General features: G+C 40.6%; 3 protein-coding genes across 4 annotated transcripts; all 3 read left to right on the plus strand.

Annotated features, from left to right (window-relative positions):
* Positions 1-5,227: 5,227 nt before the first annotated feature.
* On the plus strand, positions 5,228-6,547 carry LOC308295255 (natterin-3-like; the record flags this gene model as incomplete). Its single annotated transcript, XM_080738268.1, has 2 exons — positions 5,228-5,321; positions 5,451-6,547. 2 exons carry the CDS (start codon positions 5,228-5,230, stop codon positions 6,545-6,547), a joined length of 1,191 nt encoding a protein of 396 aa, XP_080594394.1.
* A 4,646-nt stretch (positions 6,548-11,193) lies between these two features.
* On the plus strand, positions 11,194-12,803 carry LOC308295469 (natterin-3-like; the record flags this gene model as incomplete). The annotated part of the gene is made up of 2 exons (XM_080738519.1): positions 11,194-11,308; positions 11,722-12,803. 2 exons carry the CDS (start codon positions 11,194-11,196, stop codon positions 12,801-12,803), a joined length of 1,197 nt encoding a protein of 398 aa, XP_080594645.1.
* Positions 12,804-15,148: 2,345 nt separating this feature from the next.
* On the plus strand, positions 15,149-19,460 carry ptrh1 (peptidyl-tRNA hydrolase 1 homolog). 2 transcript variants are annotated; one of them, XM_080738274.1, is made up of 6 exons: positions 15,149-15,330; positions 15,480-15,602; positions 16,145-16,364; positions 16,635-16,734; positions 17,415-17,460; positions 18,947-19,460. In XM_080738274.1, exons 1-6 carry the CDS (start codon positions 15,301-15,303, stop codon positions 19,214-19,216), a joined length of 789 nt encoding a protein of 262 aa, XP_080594400.1. In that variant the 5' UTR covers positions 15,149-15,300; the 3' UTR covers positions 19,217-19,460. The 2 variants fall into 2 exon arrangements, with proteins under 2 accessions (XP_080594400.1, XP_080594399.1); XM_080738273.1 differs by having other exon boundaries at positions 15,149-15,602.
* Positions 19,461-20,215: the final 755 nt, after the last annotated feature.

The following is a 20,215-nucleotide window of genomic DNA, read 5'->3' on the forward strand; positions in this document are numbered from 1 at the left end:
CCATTATTTTTTGCACAAGAAAGAAATGCAGGAAACACAGTCAACCGATTACGTAGTAAGGAAAGCAAAAACCGATTAAATAACAAGACAACAGAAAACAAAAACAACCCCATATACATGACAAATATGAAGTAGCACAAAATGTTTTTCACTAAAATAGCCAAAGATCTTGTTCAAAAACGACCTAGTCACTCAGGGTTCTATGGGGAAAGTCATGTTATATCATTTTATCAACCAAGGGGTGTTCAGGAAAATGCTTTTTTCTCCCAGCACTCCTGGTCTCTCATATAAAAAATATTACTTATTTGGGTTGTATTCTAGATAATACATTATCTGGACAAGGCATGGCTCTAAGAGTCATCTCCAAGGTCAACCTAAGGGTAAAGCTTTTGGCCAGAATATCAACTTTTATAGATAAAGGAGCAATGAAGGTTTTGGCAGCGGCACTCATCCAGTGTCATTTTGACTATACCTGTACATCATGGTACAATACAGTACAGTACCTCCCAAGGTTAGGTTGATCCACAATCTCCTCCCCAGAACTCTGCCGACTCATTTTAATAGGCTTGGTTGGCTTAGAGTGCTTAGAGTGTCGTTCTTGAAAGTGTGTATGTTTCACAGAAGGCACCTAAGTATGTATGTAGATATTTTTCAAAGGTTTGTGATGTGAATAAATACTCCACTAGGGGGAGCGCTTTACAAGGGAGAAATTCTGTCTCTTGTAAAGTTAGGAGCAGAATGGGAAAGGCCTCATTTTGTAATCTGCAGCTATGACATGGAATGGTTTGCCTACAGGCACAAAATTGATTGGGTCTAATTCTAGTTTTATGTCCTTTCTGAAGAGTTTTCTAAATACTACATGGAATAGATTTTTTTAAACAGCATTGTATGTAGGCTACTTTATTGTTTTTTTTTTTATTTGTTTTTTTCACTGTATTTATGGGACAACAATGGAAATTCGTGTTACATCCTTTTGACTCAATTGTGCTATTTTGTTTTGTACATAGGCCTATGCTTGTTGTCAATCAATCAATCAATCAATCAATCGATCAATCAATCAATCTTGGATGTTGTACCAGAAGTGTTTGAAACCTCTTGGAGCATGCTGGAATGCATGGTGGTTAGTCCTCTGGGTGTTAAAGGACAACTTCACCCATTTACATATCTTCATATTATTGGTCTTCACTAATGCTCATAATAAGATGGCACCATTTCTGTCTATTCCCATGTCTATGGTATGGGTGAGATATGGCTGATTATATCATTTGTGACTGTAACGGCCCCTAAACTGGTCTTCTGGTACAGATGAACTACGGTTCGACTGATGTTCACAAGCTTTTATTTTCCAGCAGCATACACTCATGAATCACCGTGATTAACTGTGAAAATTACAAATACATATTTTAGACACATAATCAAACACAATTAAACACAATGACCAATTACTTGATGAAAACAAACAATAAGACAATGAAACAATAAAACATGTACAAACAATGAAATGAGAACCAAACAATAAAAGGTGACATACCGTGTGCGCCTTCTGTACCATGTATTTAGGAGTAGTTAAATGTTTCTTTCTTATTTTGTAGTGACCCTTGTTGGCCCTTTCTTCTTATGTTTTAGAGACTCTTCTCATACAGAGACAGAGCTCCTCTCTGTTCTATCAGCTCAATCTACCTGAACCTCAGCAGGTGGCCTCTATTTAACTGATTGAAGTCATGTAACCACACCTACTACCTGTGACACATTACACTGCCTGGACAACCAGATGGCACTGAATTACCCCATTAGAAATACACAATATGTCACCCAAAATACACAAATGATCACCCTAAACATATTTCCAGAAAACCAACAATAAAACAAAATAATCGCCTAGCCCCCCCATTGCTGGGACAGCTACAGTGACCTTGATGGTGAGCTCAATGTTTCAACCAAAAGGTTAATCATCTCTCCAGGACAGCACATGAGACCATTGCCACAAAGGTTAAGGACAATTCATGACAATTGCCATGAACCACAAAGGCTCATAACAATTCTCAAAAGCACTTTAAAATGTCCATATAAGGCACCAACCCTCTCATCGGAAGCAGTTGGGTTTAGTGCAAGGGTCTTCAACAGGGGGTCCTCAGAGTTACTACATGGGGTCCTCCAAATCTTTGAGTGATAGAAGCCTTTTTTTCTTCTTTTTTATAATAACCACTTGAACCCTAGCGTCCATATTCTGAGAACTTTCGCCAAAAATAGGAAAAGAGCTTTGGTGTAGAGGGGAAAAAGAGCAGACTAAGTACAGAGTGAAAGTTCAACTTTATTAAAAGGGGGCCTGTCACCTAAGGGGTCACTGTCACTTTAAGAATCATCTTAAAAAACAAGTCAATATTTTTATGATGTCATTGTGGGGATGTGCAATTATAAGCTAATCAAATTAATTGTCTGTATAACCTGACTGTATGACTACTTACTGTACTGGTCAGCTGTTGTTGGGGGGCGAGGGGCAGATTACACTGACATGGGCTTCAGACTGTTTCAGACCGTTTTCAGAGAAGCTCATGTCACAGTGTAATCTGCCCCTCAACCCCCTTAGGTGACAGTACCCCTTTAAGTATTGACTGTTCAAGTGGTTAAATATCTGAAAACACACAGTGACATGAATCCAAAATACACTGACGATTGTGCTGTCAAACGATGAAACTATATGGAATCTATGAAAAGGTTCTATGGGGGGTCCCTGCTTCATCTCTCTCTCAACTAAGGGGTCCTTGGCCTGAAAACTTTAGTGACTTTCTCATGGACAGGAGCTGCAGGATTGAATCTAGAACCTTCCGATTCCAGGGCGGCTGCTCTACCTCCTAGCTGTGGCCTGTGCTCGATATTGGCAGAACGACATCTGAGATTGCTACGGACTCGAAGAAGAAGAAGCTCTACCTCTAGCTATCACCCTGCACACGCACACGCACACGCACACGCACATGCACACGCACATGCACATGCACATGCACACCAGTAAGACTCCCTAATCGGCTTATCTCCACAAATAGGGCAAAAATGGGTTTTCCAAAATCTTCCTGATCCATGTTGATGACATGAGTGTAGACATGCTGTGTAGTGATTTCCGTGATTTTAGGGCAAAATCTGTAGGAGCAGTGTCCAAAAATGTGTTTTTTAAAATCAGCCTGAAGGTGGCGCTATATGGGACAGATTCATGTTGATGGGATGAGTGTAGACATACTGTGTAGCGATTTGCGTGATTTTAGGGCAAAAACTGTAGGAGCAGTGTCCAAAAATGTGTTTTAAAAATCGGCCTGCAGGTGGCGCTAGAAGAGGGCCATGTGAGAAATGAGGGGTGGGGTCTCCGCGTTGCCTTGGCGGACGAATAGGTACCGGACCCGGCTCTCCCGGACGCTCCTAGCCCGAGTTACGGCATTTTATGTGAGCTGCAGTGGAGGGGGTCCTCCACTGGGGGCGCCACCACTTTTGCATCCGTTCTGGAGCACCAGGAGTGGGTGGTCCCCAGGAATTCCCCGTGAGCAGCCCCGTTGGGGTGGTCATTTGGTCATTTTTGCACATGTGGTCATTTTTTACACCTGGGGGTCCCCCAGGGACCTGGGGGTCCCTGGAGCTCCGGGGGTCCTTGGAGGTTGTAGTTTGCCAGGTAAGGAGTGTGTGTGCAAAATGTGGCATGGATGGGGGAAACGGTTGTGGAGATATGAGCAGGGCAAAAGTGTGACGTGTGACGTGTCACTGACGGAGGGACATTTTTTTACACCTGGGGGTCCCTCAGGGACCTGGGGGTCCCTGGAGCTCTGGGGGTCCTTGGAGGTTGTAGTTTGGCAGGTAAGGAGTATGTGTGCAAAATTTGGCATGGATGGGGGCAACGGTTGTGGAGATATGAGCAGGGCAAAAGTGTGACTGACTCACAGACAGACAGACAGACGGACAGCCGGTGGAGGTTTTGGTAGTAAATGCGACCTACGGTCGCAACAATACAGTGTTTTGTGTGTGCAAATGGATGGGTGGTAGCTGTGGCCTTGCAGAAGATGAATTTGTACTCGATATTGATATTATCATTGCTTATCGCTCTTTTATCAGCGTGTTTTCTTTAACCTGTTAATAATCCCAAATCTTATCTTTAATATAGCCACTGGTTTATCACAGGTGGAGAAATTAGCACAAAGGCAATCTTCAGTCCTGGTCATTCTTATGGAATAAAGAGTTTGCAAATAGCCAAACATTTATGTATTTATCAACTGTTAACTTGTTCATCTTTGACTTAAGTTGACAAGTATGATACTGTAAATGTAGAGTATCATACTTTGCTAAAACAGCAAGTCACATATCACAAAACCCTTTGTTCAACACAAACATGTTTTGATAGATACCATGTTTGTTGTTCTGAAGAAAACTCAGTGAATCAGTGGGAAAGGAATTACAACCAATCCTGATCAAAGCCAACAAGATGAACAATCTTTCATGTCCATTCCATGATCTACAAATCCACTGTACCAGTTAGTTTATTGGTCCAGCTCAGAACAGAGAGTGAGAGTTACATGCTGTGATTTATGAGATGGCCATAAAGCAACTATATAAACCTGCTGGTGACAAGAGGTAGACTCACAGGGGGACAGCTGTAACGGTGAGTGCACTGCCTGTACAATGTATTCTTAGCTCCAAGGGTTGTGTGTATTAGGCCCATGAGAGAGATAGTATATAATGATAATGGAATTCTATAACTCTGTCATTAGAATGGTCTGTGCATGCTGTGCTAGAGATAGAATTGCTTGTAAGAGCCAAGGAATATGACTTAAAAGTGTTCAATATTTATGGAAGTCACAAGTCAATACCCAGTATGAGTCAGTATTGTTACATTTCTCTGTAATTTCTTATTTACACAGTTAGCTGTGTAACTGACAGAGATAGAAAGATGGCATTGCCTTATCTTCCCTTACACTGGTTTATGATCAGATATAAGTAAGGATGTTTATAATATTGCAATATTAAATATTATATATTCATAAAAACACATATCTATGTGATGGCATCATATCAGGCAGTATGTACAGTATGCCGATGCATACCACAATGATAGATGGATTTATACCATTTACCATTTGGCATTAATTCAAAACAACTTCCTAACACTGTCTTTCTGGTTAATTTCCTTGATCTATGGCTATGTAAAGAATAATATAATCAAGACTGATTTCCTCACTCTGCCTGTCCCTAGATGAAGCTGTCAGCATTGGTGCTCTTAGCCCTGTTGGGGCTGGCCTCTGCCAGCCTGCAGGACATAGTGAGGCGGAGCTCACATCACAGAAGAGGTAAATTACCCTTTAAAGGATTACCATGATATTTGGAGAGATTCATTCTTCTGATTTATTTCCATGTTGGTAAATTAGATTTGATTCCAAATAAAACACCCTGCCATGTCTTCTCTGTCTTCCACACAGTGTTCCTGCTGAACCCAGAATTGCAGGGGAGGGTTCCCCCCGTGAGCAGTGACATACTGATTCCAGGCCCCCTGACTCCTGCTGAGTTTGAGGATCGGCAGGATCCAGAGACGCAGCCCAGCTCCTTCATGTTTGCAGACAATGTCAATCTGGAGTGGCTGACTTGGAACGGTTCCCTCCCCAACGGTGCTGTGGCCATTTACAACGGCTACACTGAACGCACTGACTACGTCTGTAAATACCGGTGTGAGGCTGGTTTCTACAGCCCAAGCCTGGGTCCTTACTGCCGCTACCCTTATGGAGACAGCGAGTACTTTGCCCCTGAATTCGAGATCCTGGCCAACAAGGACAACTTTGAGTTCCTGGAGTGGAAAGAAGATTCCTACGGTTCATTGCCTCCACACTCTGTCAGGACCTGTCCTGGAGTAGGCATCTATGTGGGGAAAAACAAGTATGGACTTGGTAAGGTGGTACCTGAGCATGAGGCATTTTTCCTCCCCTGGGAGGGGGATGAGTACTGGTATAAATCATATCAGGTACTCACCATTAACAGGGATGCCTATAGTCAGCATATCTATGATGTCAAGTACTTCATTGATGAGGTAGAGATCTTCCAGTATCCACCAGAGACGATGCGCATTTCTGGGGTGACCAACAATGAGTGCCAGAGTGTGGTGAAGACTGTGACTATCTCCAAGACAACTGAGGTGGAAACCACCTGGAACATCGGGCGCTCCACCATGCTGGGTATCACCGCCGGCATCACTGCCAAGATCCCCCTCATCGGCTCCGGGGGCATTGAGTTCACCGGGGAGAAGACGCTGCAGTTTAACAGAGGCACCACCATGGTGGAGGCCCTGAGCCACTCTGTGTCCGTGCAACTCACCGTCCCACCGAACCACTCCTGTACTGTCCGCATGGAGGGCCGTAAGATCACGGCTGACATCCCCTACACGGCCCGCCTCAGTCGGACCTACCGCAGTGGGGAGACCCAGTGGACCTCCATTGCAGGCACGTACGATGGGGTGCAGATCGGGGAGGTTCGGGCAGTGATCGACCGCTGTGAACCTGTGGCCGACGCCAAGCCCTGCCCTTAAGACACTGATATTACAATACCTCTGATGTCTCTGGCACCTCCATGAAAAAGATCTGTGTCTGTGAGATGTGTCTGAGTTGCAAAAAATATCTTGCTTGCCATCGTGAAAAAACTGTAACAACACAATATATTTCAATAAATGTATGGATAATATTATGTGGACATGTTTATTTTATTTTTTTGTATTGCACAATTCACACAAAGCAATATCAACGTGCTTCTCATTAAAGGCAACAACAAAAACTGCAACAAACATGCAAAGTACAGTAACCCCCCCTCCCCACTCCCACCCTCCACCCATGCACTCAGAAGGATTTATAAACACCATCCAACCAATGTACACAACATTGTAAAAGAAGATACAGATGTATCTGTATGAAATATTAATGAAAATGTCTAGTGCCCTTACGTTAACTCAAAGCAGAAAGAGTTGGAACTATAGACCATTTCATGTCTTGCAATCAATAAAATCTTAATGTATATTTCAAAACTATTTGGAAGCCATTGGAGGGGTGTTAACACAACACAAGTAACATGGTCTCATCTGTTGTTTCATGAGGGTGGAATATAAGTTAGAGTAATTAATTGAGACAGATTGAAATTGAAATACAGGCATGAATACTTTATCTTTGCTTCGAGGACAAAATGTATCAATTTTGGAAATATTTAAAAACAAAAGAACAAATCCTTCCTTGTAGGCTTAATTAGTTAGTTGCCAATATGGTGAAAGGACCTTATTTTCCCTGAGATGGAGAAAACCTTTTAAAATCCACCACTTAATTTCAGCAAAGCATTCCTTTATATCCATCTAACAGCATCACACAATAATAAGAGTGAGGTATAATTGTGTGTCTCAGCTTCCCTGTACATTTTACTCTCGTAAAAGTACAAAGATGTTGGCATCGAAACGCATTTAGAGTACCAAAAGTACTCAATATGCAGAATGCGTTGTGAGCTTGTGAGGGTTAATGCATGTTTTGTAATAAAAATCCAAATCTACAAAGTAACTAGTAACTAAAGGTTTCAAATTATTGTAGTGTAATAAAAAGATACAATATTTGCCCTGTAAAGTTGAAGTAAAAGTATTGAAAATTGGAAATAATTCAGTAAAACTCAAATTGGTACCTACTGTACATACTTGAGTACATGTACTCAGTTACTTTACACCAGTGCTAAATGCACCTTACTAGATTTTACTCTAGGAACAGTTAATGTAGGACACAAGCGTCTATCTAGTAATCTGAGATGTCTCAAAATACCTATACCATACTTCCAAAACACATATGTATCTGTTAATACAACATTGTCAGACACTGGCATTGCATTTGTATATTCAAGACAGCACAGTGGACAAAAAGGTTAATTATTATGACATTCCTATATTATAAAATATTATAAATAAGTAGCCTCAGCAATGAAATACTATATAATGATGTGCTTTGCTACAAATGAAGTTGGAACCTACAGTTTGACTTGTACAATGAAAAACCTCTGAGACAACAAATCATTGAGCTGGCAGTGTTTATTTAGGCCTATAAGGCTCTAACTATAAGATGACACTTTCTTCTATGTATACTGATTATACATTCATCTACTCATCATTGTAAACAGCAGAGACCAGATGATGGCAACTATGAATGGTCCAATAGTCCCTGCTTGTTCACATTCAGCGACTGCACTCAATGTACAGACACATATCACACTGACCTTGAATAGCTAGTATTCACAGTCAGCTGAATGTGAGAACAGCTCCGAGGGTGTAAGTGCTGGTGACATGGTTATGACAAAGATGAGAGAGTCCATATTAAGCTCTCTATCAATGTAAAAGACCTCTATACATTTCAACACAGAGTCCGCATTCATGCATCATCAGACTGATAATACCTATCTGTCTCCCAAGGATGTCCTCAGCTGGCCTTGACATCAGTGCTTATCTATGATAGGTCTGTCCATAGAGAACAATGGTAGTTTCGAAAGCCATCTCCAGTGGTTATGTAAGATGACTCACTGTTGCCTGTCTTCAGAAGATTGATAAGAGCAGATGCAGTTAATGTCAATTAACTGCAATGTCACAATTCTTATCACTTTATTACTATTTTACAACATTTATATTTGTGTGTGTGTGTGTGTGTGGGGGGGGGGGGGGGGGGGGGATCAACCTTTTTATGTAATTATGTGGCTTGTTTTATTCTGTTATTTATGTAAAGCACTTTATAACTCTTTTATAAAATTACTTTACAAAATGAAGATAATAATGATAGTGGGCAGGACATTCATAATAATAGTTATGAATATGAATGTCATTATTATTATCTTTATTTTTATAATGTTGCTGTCTTGCATTTATCAAAGTGTCCTCTAATGTCGTATCGGTCTCACCCCTCAACAAAATAAAAATACAAAACTTTGGACATTAACCTGTAATAGATTTACCAATTCACACCCAGAAAACTAAGAATGTTTTTGACAATTTGATTTATTGGGTTCTGGGGATAGGCATATACAGTTTGCTCAGAACATACTGTGTATATGTGTGTAATTCATTCATTGTCGAATACTTGGAAAGTGTAAGCTTGTTCAAATTAAGATTTTGATGTGGAAAGGGATAATTTTATAGAATACTAATAGAATACTTGGGTTTAAATCCTATTTGTAGCCCTTGTATATGAACTGTACTGTCCTGCCCTGTGCTTTTCCTATGCGAACTGCTAATAAAGTCAATCAATCAATAAAGCCCATTCAGAATTGCATTTTCCTTTTCGTGGAGGAAAAGGTAACAATGCCACCTTCCAGATTGCTGTCACTCTTCTAACCCCTGTGCAATAGTTTTGCGACAGGTCTCTATTCGTAACAACGGGACAGTCCAAGAGGCTGCTAAAGCTAGACGTTTATTGTGGGCCATAAACAGGTTTAAAACTCTGCGCACGTAGCAGGACACCTCACTGGAGGAGGAACCTATCAAGGTAAAACACCTTCTTTACACTCGGATATTGAAGTGCTGGGCTATAATCTGTGGCTATTACCATTCACTCTGCAGCATGATTCTATGTGCTTATGTCAAGTCTTGATTGATGTTCTGAATTGGGATAAACTGGATCTGAAAACATAGCCATAAAACATTCTTAAAGCTAAAAGAACGTGATGGCCTATTTCTGTCTAGAACTGATACAAAATCAATACAACTACTGACTTGATTATGTATAAAGCCATCTAATTTGGCACCGTGCCTTCTAGGCAAGGTGAATGGTATTTCTGTGTCATTGTTTAGAGACTTTAGAGACATTCTGTATGCAGTCCTTACGCTGTGGAACTGTGTAGGTTGAAAAATATGTCTCTGTATCAAAGCCACCAATATAAAATGCAACTGTACATCTGTGGTGTTGTATCTATTATGCATGTAGAAAAACATTTACAATCACCATGTAACTTCAAAAGCCCAGAAAGTTAAATTTCATTTATTGTAATATATATTTTATTATAATTATACAAATGACATTTTCCTCCCCCGGTTTGCAGGCAAGTGTCTCCAATCATGTAGGGCAGGCAGTGGTGGACAAAGTAGGCGTACTCAACCCCAGTACTTGAGTCAAAGTAGAGATATACTTCTGGTAAAATCTTACTCAATTTCAAGAGAAAGTTTGCTTCAGTAATAGGAGAATGCATTTAAAAAATGATTAAGTATTCAAAAGTACAAATTACGAAGTACATTTTATTTTAATATCAATGCATTATTGGTTTGTTAAAATATAGACAATTTTTCAAAACAAATTCAACGTCCATGAATTGAATACCAAGGACTTCCGATGTAAAAAAAGACTGTAAAATGACTTATTGGGATGCTCCTTTTAGGCAGGGTGTTTTACTGTTCTCCATTTTTGTCTAATAAAATACTCAATCAATCAAAAATAAACTAATTTCTAGGAAAAATAAAATCCTGAGCTTGTAGATCTGTTATTTTCACAATATTTGAAATAATAGATCTACAATGGTATAATGTACATATTTTTTCCCTTCCTAGAAATACAGTATAGTGGAGTCAAAAGTAGTTGTTATGGAAATGTATTGCAGTGAAAGTATCAATAAATACAAATACTCAGTAAGTAAACAGATAGACAGAACAGACTTTTAATTGTGTACTCGCGTAAATGTACTTCATTACTGTCTACCACTGCATTCAGGCCTATATTCTCTATACATAGTCCTATATAGATATCTATTTAGCTGGAAATATATTTGGCTTTACAGTACTTGAATGTTACAAGGTGACAACGTATAAATCAGTGTGGTCCCCATGCAGGCACGTGCACACAGGCTTGAGCCCCTGCCCTTTTATCCGTCTGCAAAAAGGTGCCCTCTCCAGGGATGAATGCAGTTTTTACCAAGGTGAAAGAAATTGTCCAAACTCTCCTGAACTTGAATGCAGCATCTTATGTTGAAAGAATTGCCCTCTCTGTGTAGAAATCCTTGCTGCACGCCACATCTTCAGTACTGACTTGATTATGCTTGGTATCAAGCACCGAAAATAGCCGACCTCCAAGCGCTTGGAGGTCTGCTATTTTTTTTATGTTCTCGCCAAAAGGCCCTTTTAGAAATGTCAGCCCCTGCTTCTCTAACATTCTCTGCACATCCCTGTCCCCATGTGTCCAGATGAGGTGGTGTGTCTGCGTCCTCTTGGCAGTCCTGCAGCTCTGCAGTCCAGCCTTGCTGTCTGACCCCCTGCTCTACATCTCACAGCTGGAGGGAGAGGAGCAAATCCTCAACAGTAAGTCAGACAATGGATATAGAGTTGACGTTTTTGATTAATCGCTTGAACCCCAGCATCCATGTTCTGGGGGGAACAACATTGTGGGCTTGTATATTTGGTTATTTTTGGCTATAAGAGATTTAATGTAGATAGAAAAAAGTGCCGAACCAACTCAGGTCCGGTTTATTTTAAGTCTATCGAGGCTGTAATTGGTTGAGTGGTCAAACAAAGAAAAATGCCAGGGAAGAGTTTTGTCTTAACTATACTGTATGTTTATGTTTATGTCTTTGCATGTCTGTCTGTCTGTCTGTCTGTCTGTCTGTCTGTCTGTCTGTCTGTCTGTCTGTCTGTCTGTCTGTCTGTCTGTCTGTCTGTCTGTTGATATAAAATACCACTATTTTAAATGAGATATTGTCTCTCTTGTCATATAGAGCCCTGGCTTAACCCCCAGTTAGAAGATGTTGTCCCGTCTCTGGATAGAAGTAAACCAGCCAAACTGAGAGAGATGGACACAGATTCCCTATCCTTCCCCATGTTTGGTGAGCATGAAAACCTTAAATGGGTGAAGTGGGAAGGCTCCCTTCCGAAAGGCGCCGTTTCCATCTTCAATGGCTACACCGAGCGCACTGACTATGTGTGCAAATTCAACTGTGAGGCTGGCTTCTACTCTCCCAGAAACGGTGACTTCTGTCAGTACCCCTTCGCTGATCATGAATACAAGTCCTCCAAGTTTGAGGTGCTGGTCAACGTGGACCACTTTGAGTTCCTCGAGTGGGTTGAAGATTCGTACGGGTCTGTCCCCAGGTTTGCAGTCAGAACCTGTCCTGATGTGGACATCTTTGTGGGCAAGAACAAGTACGGTCTTGGCAAAGTTGTGACCATGCACGAGGCCTTCTTCCTCCCCTGGGAGGGTGACGAGTACTGGTATAAAAGCTACCAGGTCCTGGCCTTGAACAGGGACAGCTACAGCCAGCACATCTCCCATGTGGAGTACGGTATCGATCAGATGGAGCTCTTCTACCACCCTCCAGAGACCCTGCAGATGGCCAGGGTCACCAACCTGGAGTGCACCAGCGTAGCGAAGAAAATCAATCTCGAGAAGACCAGCACCGTGGAGAAGACCTGGGACATTGGGAGGGAAACCCGAAACGGCTCTGTGACCACCATGAATGCCAAGGTGCCAATCCTGGGACCGGGGACCGTGGACATGTCAAAGGAGCAGACCGTGACCTTCTCCGAGGGGACCACCATGGTGGAATCCATCAGCCACTCCGTCTCGGTGGAGCTTCTCGTTCCGCCCAACCACTCGTGCGCCGTGAGGATGGACGGGAGGAAGATGACGGCGGACATTCCCTTCACCGGCAGGCTGAGCCGCACCAACCACAACGGCGACACCCGCTGGACCACGGTCACGGGAACCTACGATGGCGTGAGAGTCGGCGAGATCAACGCGGTGGTGGAGCGCTGTCAGCCGGTCGCTGACGCGGTTCCGTGCTACCCCAGTGATGACTGAGGCAGAAATTCACTGAAAGTGAACCATGAACTTAAGATGTCCATTTCAGTAACAGAACACCAAGCATGAACCTCTATTCTCCTTTTGGACAAAGTAGTGCAATGCAAGATAGAGGACGCGCGATCCCTTTGAGTCACACCCTACCACTACTTCCTGTTCATCCACAGAGCATTGATTCTAGTCATTTTCTCCATTAGAATTCTTTTCACTTTTTTCAACTTGTATTACTTGGGATGGTAAAAAGATGAGGCAGACGAATAAAATGTATTTTGACAAGTAATAAAAGTTGAAAAAAGCGAAAAGAAAGCTGCTGGATGAACAGGAAGTAGTGGTAGGGTGTGACTCAAAGGGATCTGGCGCCCTCTATCTTGCATTGCACTACTTTGTGCAAAAGAAGAATTGTGTAATTGGAAAGGACCAAACCATTTCAAAAAGTGAATAAAGAAATGTGATTGTGGTAGTATTGTTCATTCGTTGTTTTGTTTTATTTTATCCAAACCAATCCACTAAACGCCTATCTGATTAATTTGATTGATTGACTGAATACTTTATTATTCAGAAATGTAAACAGCATGTGGTACAATAAGACAATAAGTCTAAAAGGATAACACAAAAAAGTCCTGAGGATTTGTTTCCATTGTGGTCCTACATATTAAATGAATTAACATAGCATCAGAATTAACACAACAATACATGTCATCAACAACACTATTATGTCCAAATTACATGTACCTCAAAGGACAACTTTAGTTTTTTACAACAAGGGTTCACATTTTAGATTATAATCAAAGAATATAAAAGATGAGTGTTAAAATTATTTCATGTACTTCTTTCTATTGTTTTAGAGATTCTTATTTCAGTGGTTGCGTCGGGGTGGCTAAATATGTCATTTTACACAGAAGAAGCCCATTCCCAAGATACAACGCAAGCTTTAATGGTTGGATGTGACTTATGGGGGCTAGAATTGTTACTGTAAATAGCAATAAAGAAACTGTTGGCTTATTGTGTCTAAAAAGACCTATTTAGCCACTTATACGCATGCCCCCATGCGTATGCATGCCCCACATTTTAGCATGGTAAACGCGATAAAACAATAGAACGAAGCAAATGAAAACATTTTAACACTCACTTTTTCTTTTCTCTAATTACAATCCCAATATGAACCCTTGTTGTAAAAAAAAAACAAAGTTGTCCTTTAATGCATGGTGTCAGGGCATCGCACATGTTGGTGGCAGAGTAGCAGAATGGGAATTTGGTGGTACCAGATCATTGTCGCTCCCTCTAGTGTTGTGGCTGTACAGGGTTCGCACACATTTTTACCAATTAATTTCCAAAACTTTTCCAAAACTTTTCCAGAATATTTAACCCAATTTCCAGGACTATATAACAATAATTCAGCTCAATAACAGGTCGCTTACTCCTGTGCGCAATGCAGTGTATGCCAGTGGTCCTTTTCAGGCCGTGACCCCCGAAATAATCATGTTATAACTGGGGACCCCACCCCCCACCCTGACGAGCACTAAGAGTTGAGGAATTTTGTATAACACGGTTATATTGTGAAAATAGCAGATCTACATGCTCACAACGCCTCGCAACAATTTGGCCCATGTTTAATTTGTCATTTCAGAGGTATTAACAAAATCAATAACCAAAGACAATGCAAGCATAGATATTTTTTCCAGGACCTTCCAGGACCCTTGATAAATTTCAAAACTTTTCCAGTACTGGAAAAATATTTTTTCTAATTTCAAAATATTTCCAGGAATTTCATGACCGTGGGAACCCTGGCTGTAGGTGTAACTCACTTTGGAGAAGTATTTAGACAGCTATGAGGGTATTCAGGCACTGTCCTGTCTATCTCCTTAAATGATAATCCCATTGATATTTGCATAACCCTGTCTTATAGTTGAGACCTAACTAAAGTGATTAATTAAACAAATCAGTAAATAAAACACATGAATAATATGCCCTTCAAATTCCATAGCAGCCAAGTTCATACAAAAGTCTTTGAGGTCCTTCACAGGACACACGACACAACGCAGAGTCCATTTTATAGAAGAAACATTTCTGCAAAAAAACAATAACTATTATAGGATGTATATCAATATTAATGTCATTTGTCTAGATCTTGTCACAGTGGAACAGTTTTTCATAACGTTTCACTACTACCACTGATCAGAAATTATGAGTTTTCTACTGAGCCCAAGTGCTGTTTTCCACCTCCAAGCCAGATGTCGCTGTTCAGTAAAAGTAGTGGGGGAGATCGGCTAGTATGTTCTCTCTGTAATGTAAACTCGTTGACTTTGGAAAAGCGTGGAAAGGTCGGTGTTGTTGTTAGGTGGCCAGGGTAGCTGGTATTTAGTTTTTTATTTTTTATTTTAGACCTTTACCTTATGATATTGATGAAATCTAAGTCAGTTGAACTTGAAACTATTTGTGTCTAATAGTGCCATTTATCAAAACAAATTATAGCCACATACGTTGGGATGGCTTGTTGATGATGAGACGAGCTGTTCCTGCCAATACAGTAAGCTAGCTTTGGTGCTACAATGCAGACACAGTCTTACAGTTAGAATGGGTATTACCGTTGGAACATTGTGAATGTCGTTATGACAACCAATGAAACACGTCACAACTTTTAGTCAACTTTGCAACTGTTTATCACACTTCTTCAAGAAGCTGTTGAACTTTGTCACAATGAGGCGACTTTTATCAAGAGTGATAAACCGAGCCTTGTTGAGTGCTTCGTTCACTCCAGTGATGGCCTGTGAAGCAGAATTACACTCTCGGAGGAGGCTGGTAAGTGAGACGTTGTAGCCTAACTGTACACACTACTAAAAGCAGCACCTCATATACTGTATGCTGTGTGTTAACAGAGCAGCATTCATGGCCTGTGCTCAAAATACCAAGGATGTATTCTCATCATGTACTCTCTCTCTATGAAGCATAACTCCCCACACATATATGTGTGTGTGTGTGTGTGTGTGTGTGTGTGTGTGTATATATATATATATATATATATATATATATATATATATATATATATATATATAAAATATTGCAGACAATAATTAAATAAGCAAAGAAGATGACCATGAGTAGATGATGAAGACAAAGTTTTCTAATGATCAAACATGGAACTTTAAATTGCATTATGCCACCCCATTTTCTTATAGATATGTATGTAGCACCCCTTCTGGTCGACTTGAATTCAACTTTCAGAGTATGTTTCAGTTTGGCTACTTATGTAGACATGGGGCCCCATCTTGTGCGGCGCCTTATAAAAAGCACTCTGAAACGTGTTCCTCTAATGTGTGTTGTCCTGTAATGTTTCTTGGCAGGTTGTAGGATTGGGTAACCCCGGCATGGAAGGTTCCAGGCACAGCGTGGGCATGGCTGTACTCTGTGCGCTCGCTGCCAGGCTCGGGGTGGCTGACCGTTGGCGCGGTGACAAGCACGTGTCTGGTGAGGTCATTGTTTCAGAGATCCAGGATACCCAAGTGGTGCTGCTTCGTCCTAAGCTGCTGATGAATGTCAATGGGGTGTCAGTGACCAAAGCAGGTGAGGTCAGAGGCTTACGTAGTTGCGGCTGTGTGCAAGTTGTCTGAAAAGATGTATATTGATAATAAATAAATAAATGTGTGCCCTTTTGATTTAAAAAAAAAAAGCAGGGGAAAAAAAGTTAAAAAAAAAAAAAAACATTTGACAAACTTAACCACTTGCTACTTTTATAATTTAGTTTTATAGTTTTATCATTTTACAATTTTGATTAAACTCAATCACATTTAGATTTCCCCTAAACGAACCAATTTAACTCTCTCTACATTGTAGCAGGGAAATACAGAATCAAGCCAGAAGACATACTTCTTGTCCATGATGAGCTGGACAAACCTTTGGGGAAGATAGCCTTCAAACATGGAGGAAGCGCAAGGTGTGTTTCTTAATGAAGTTACGTCCTAAAGTGTATTTAACCCATTTTTACCTTGAATTATTGAATGATTTAACCAGTGAAAAATAGCAGATATACAAGCTCACAGCCACGCTGCGAGCTTGTAGATCTGCTATTTTTGAAAATGTGTGCAAATCTTTGAATATATGTATTTTCAAAGCGAACGTTTGTAACTCAAATTTTGCTTCTGGGGGTGGTCCCTGGAACTAGTTATTTTGAGATGGGGGTCCGTGGCCAAATACATATCATTTTGGGGATCCTTTACATGAAACCGTTTGAGAACCACTGACATAGTAGTCTCTCAAGAACAGACTAACTAAGCTCCAGTTAAGTGAAAAGGACCTTTTCTTTGACGATGGCTGGCCAGATTGCTGACATAGAAACATACGTTTTTCAAAAAAATCTTAGAAGGATTCAAAAGACACTTATAGAATCGGGTCAAAATTCTAATTTTCACGATTTTTCAAAAATAGCAGATCTACAAGCTTCAAGCTTGCAGCGCGGCACTCGGTGCTGCGCTGTGAGCTTGTATATCTGCTATTTTTCAATAGTTAAAGTATAAAATAATGATACACAGTATAGTGTACAATATAGTGTCTGAATGGGTTAACTCAATTATCTGCATAATCATTATTCTGACTTCAAGATGTCTCTTCCTGCAGGGGCCATAATGGTGTTCGATCCTGCTCTGACTGTCTTCAGACTGATGTAAGAAACCCCTCCACTATTGATGTCATTATTGTTGCATTATATTTCTGTGCAAGCGTCATGAAGCTCAATATTTGTGTGCGAGTAGTTTTGGGTTTGTTAATGCATATTCAACAGGGCTGTACTGGGGGTGGGCGATATGGAAAAATACAATATCACAATATTTTTCAAAGCTGTATCACAATACACAATCTTATCACGGTTATTTTTCATGTTGGATTTAGGTAACACCAACTAAAAGAGAAACGAGTAACAGACCATTTAGACCAGCGGTCCTGAAAGTGGGGTCCAGGGAGGTCTAAATTGATCCTTAGAAATATGTAACTCTGACAGTGTACAAATGAAACCAAAGCACCCGTAAGGGTCCATTTGGTTTCATTTGTACACAGTCAGAGTTACGGGGAGACCTTGACATTTTAAAGTTTGAGAACTACTGATTTAGACGAAAATGCAAAATGGATTCTGCAATGAATCTCTGTATCAACAATTCAACAGGCTTCTTTTTACTGTATAACAATATATACAATATCTCTGAAAAGGCGCATCGTTTAGACATTGTATGAACTCAACGATATTTATCACCATATCGCCCACACCTAGGCTGTACATTGATGATTGTGCAGGAGTCTTAAATGTGGAGATTTCTCTATTATATAAATAAGCCTTGCAGAGCCATGTGGCCCAGAGGTCTGTAGCATGAGGCAGCTCGATGTACAAGCACACCCCCTGGACATGATGTTAGTATGTCACAGGGACTTAACCTCAATTCAACCCTTGATACTGAGGTAGGGAGGCATTGTTGGGTCTCATTTTTAGAGTCTTTGGTGTGACCCGGCCAGGGATCGAACCCTGACCTCCCAGTCTCAGGGCGGACAGCCGGACACCTTAGTCTAGATTAGAGTCTAACAAAACCACAAGGCCACTGAGCTGGTTATATGCTGTATATAAGGGGTGTAACGATACATTTTAACAGCGATACGATACACATCACGATACATGGTTAACAATACATGAACGATATTGGTTCATTCGTGGCGATACAATACGATTCGATTCAATGATTTAAAATCGATATAGTAACTTATTTAGCAAAGACATTAAATCTGGGTAAAACATGTAAAAAATCTATTATTATGGAAGTAAACGCTGTAATTATCTAGCAAATACATATATATTTCAACACAAATGGACAAACCCACCTTGACATGATTACACACATTTATCGATAGACCAAGACTAGCTATATGGAATGGAAAGGTAATTAGACCCCTCTTTTTCATTTTCCCTGCAAACGATATAGTAGATCATTGCAAATTAAAATCAATTTTTCGATTCAGTTACTATATCGTTACACCCCTACTGTATATATATTCCTGTTTTCAGTGGTAATATTTGGTGTATCATTTTACTACCCAAACTGTAGTAATGAACATCCTCAAAGTTTGTTGAATTCAGTAAACGTACAGAGTTAACGTTTCTCCTCTAGGTGATGCCCAGATTGCGAGTGGGGATTGGCAGGCCGTCCAGTAAAACACCAGTGGACCGCTATGTTCTGGGTCGGTTCTCCCAAGAGGAGCAGAAGGTCCTGAGTGGAGTTTTGGAACAAAGTGTCGACCTTCTCCTCTCCCGGCTGGTGGAAGTAGACATGCAATCCCCTTCTTCACCACCAGGTGGAGGACAAGCGGCGCAGAAGAAAAGGAAAACGAGGGAGAACTCGGCCTCTCCAGACAGGGAAGCAACCCTAGTTCAAAGCTGAGGCATAAAATAGACACTATAGACTTTGGGACTATATTAAAACACATCTGCCTCAACAAGAAATGTAAAGAGAATGTTATTTATTTGTGTTGTATGCTCCAATTTGAAGTATTTTTGACACTGTACTTATAAGTAGTATGATGACAATTGAGTGTTTGAATCCATATTTTAGACTTACTCTTACACTCACTCAGAGGGGGCTGCCACACTAATTAACACCTGATTTGACTGTATTTGAGCTGTAAAATGATGGTTGAACTATGATGCAATATTTCCTGAAGTGGATTTATTTATTTATTTTTAAATCTAGCATAGGCACTATGTATTTTCTATAAGGAGATGGGTTTTATTATCCGTTATCTTCTCCCTGATATACATTTAAGATGTCTTAACATATTAAATAGTATGCCAAAGTGCATTCCAATAGTATGTGTTCTAGTTGAGGAGGAAATGGGAGTCATGATGCATCACAATGTCACCATCCTCCCAAGGTGCTTGAATGAAGAAGCAAGCCAGACAAAAACAGCCGCTCTTGCTTGCATAGTAGGTGATTTTTTTCCCCTTTTCATCGACTAAAAGTCAATAGCAGTCCTGCGCTTTCCTTCCATTTTGTTGTCACTGCTACATATGGGTTCTCCTTAGATGCCACTCTCTTAGCCTTGTCCTCGGTGATGTGTTCTTTGGCAAAAACATATTGATCTCACCCTCTGATTGTCACACTAATTACACTCTTCATCAATTAAGTGTCTTTAATGAGTTGCATCCAGTCAAGAAGTGTAAAGCGTTCTCACACCGTCAGTGAATACGAGGGCAAACAAAAACTGAGAAAAGAGCATATAAAACTACAGATAGAGGCTGGCCCAGAGAAAGGGGAAAATCAATACAAAGGAGCCAGTAGATTGCGATGGAGGACTGGAATAAAGGGAGGACCGAAACAAAGGGGACCAAACATTGTTAAGAACGGGTTTGTTTGAAGCCTTCTGTCTTCTGCCTGTAGCTC

Source organism: Nannobrachium achirus (assembly GCF_963921795.1).
Source record: "Nannobrachium achirus genome assembly, chromosome: 12".
Lineage (NCBI taxonomy): Eukaryota > Metazoa > Chordata > Actinopteri > Myctophiformes > Myctophidae > Nannobrachium > Nannobrachium achirus.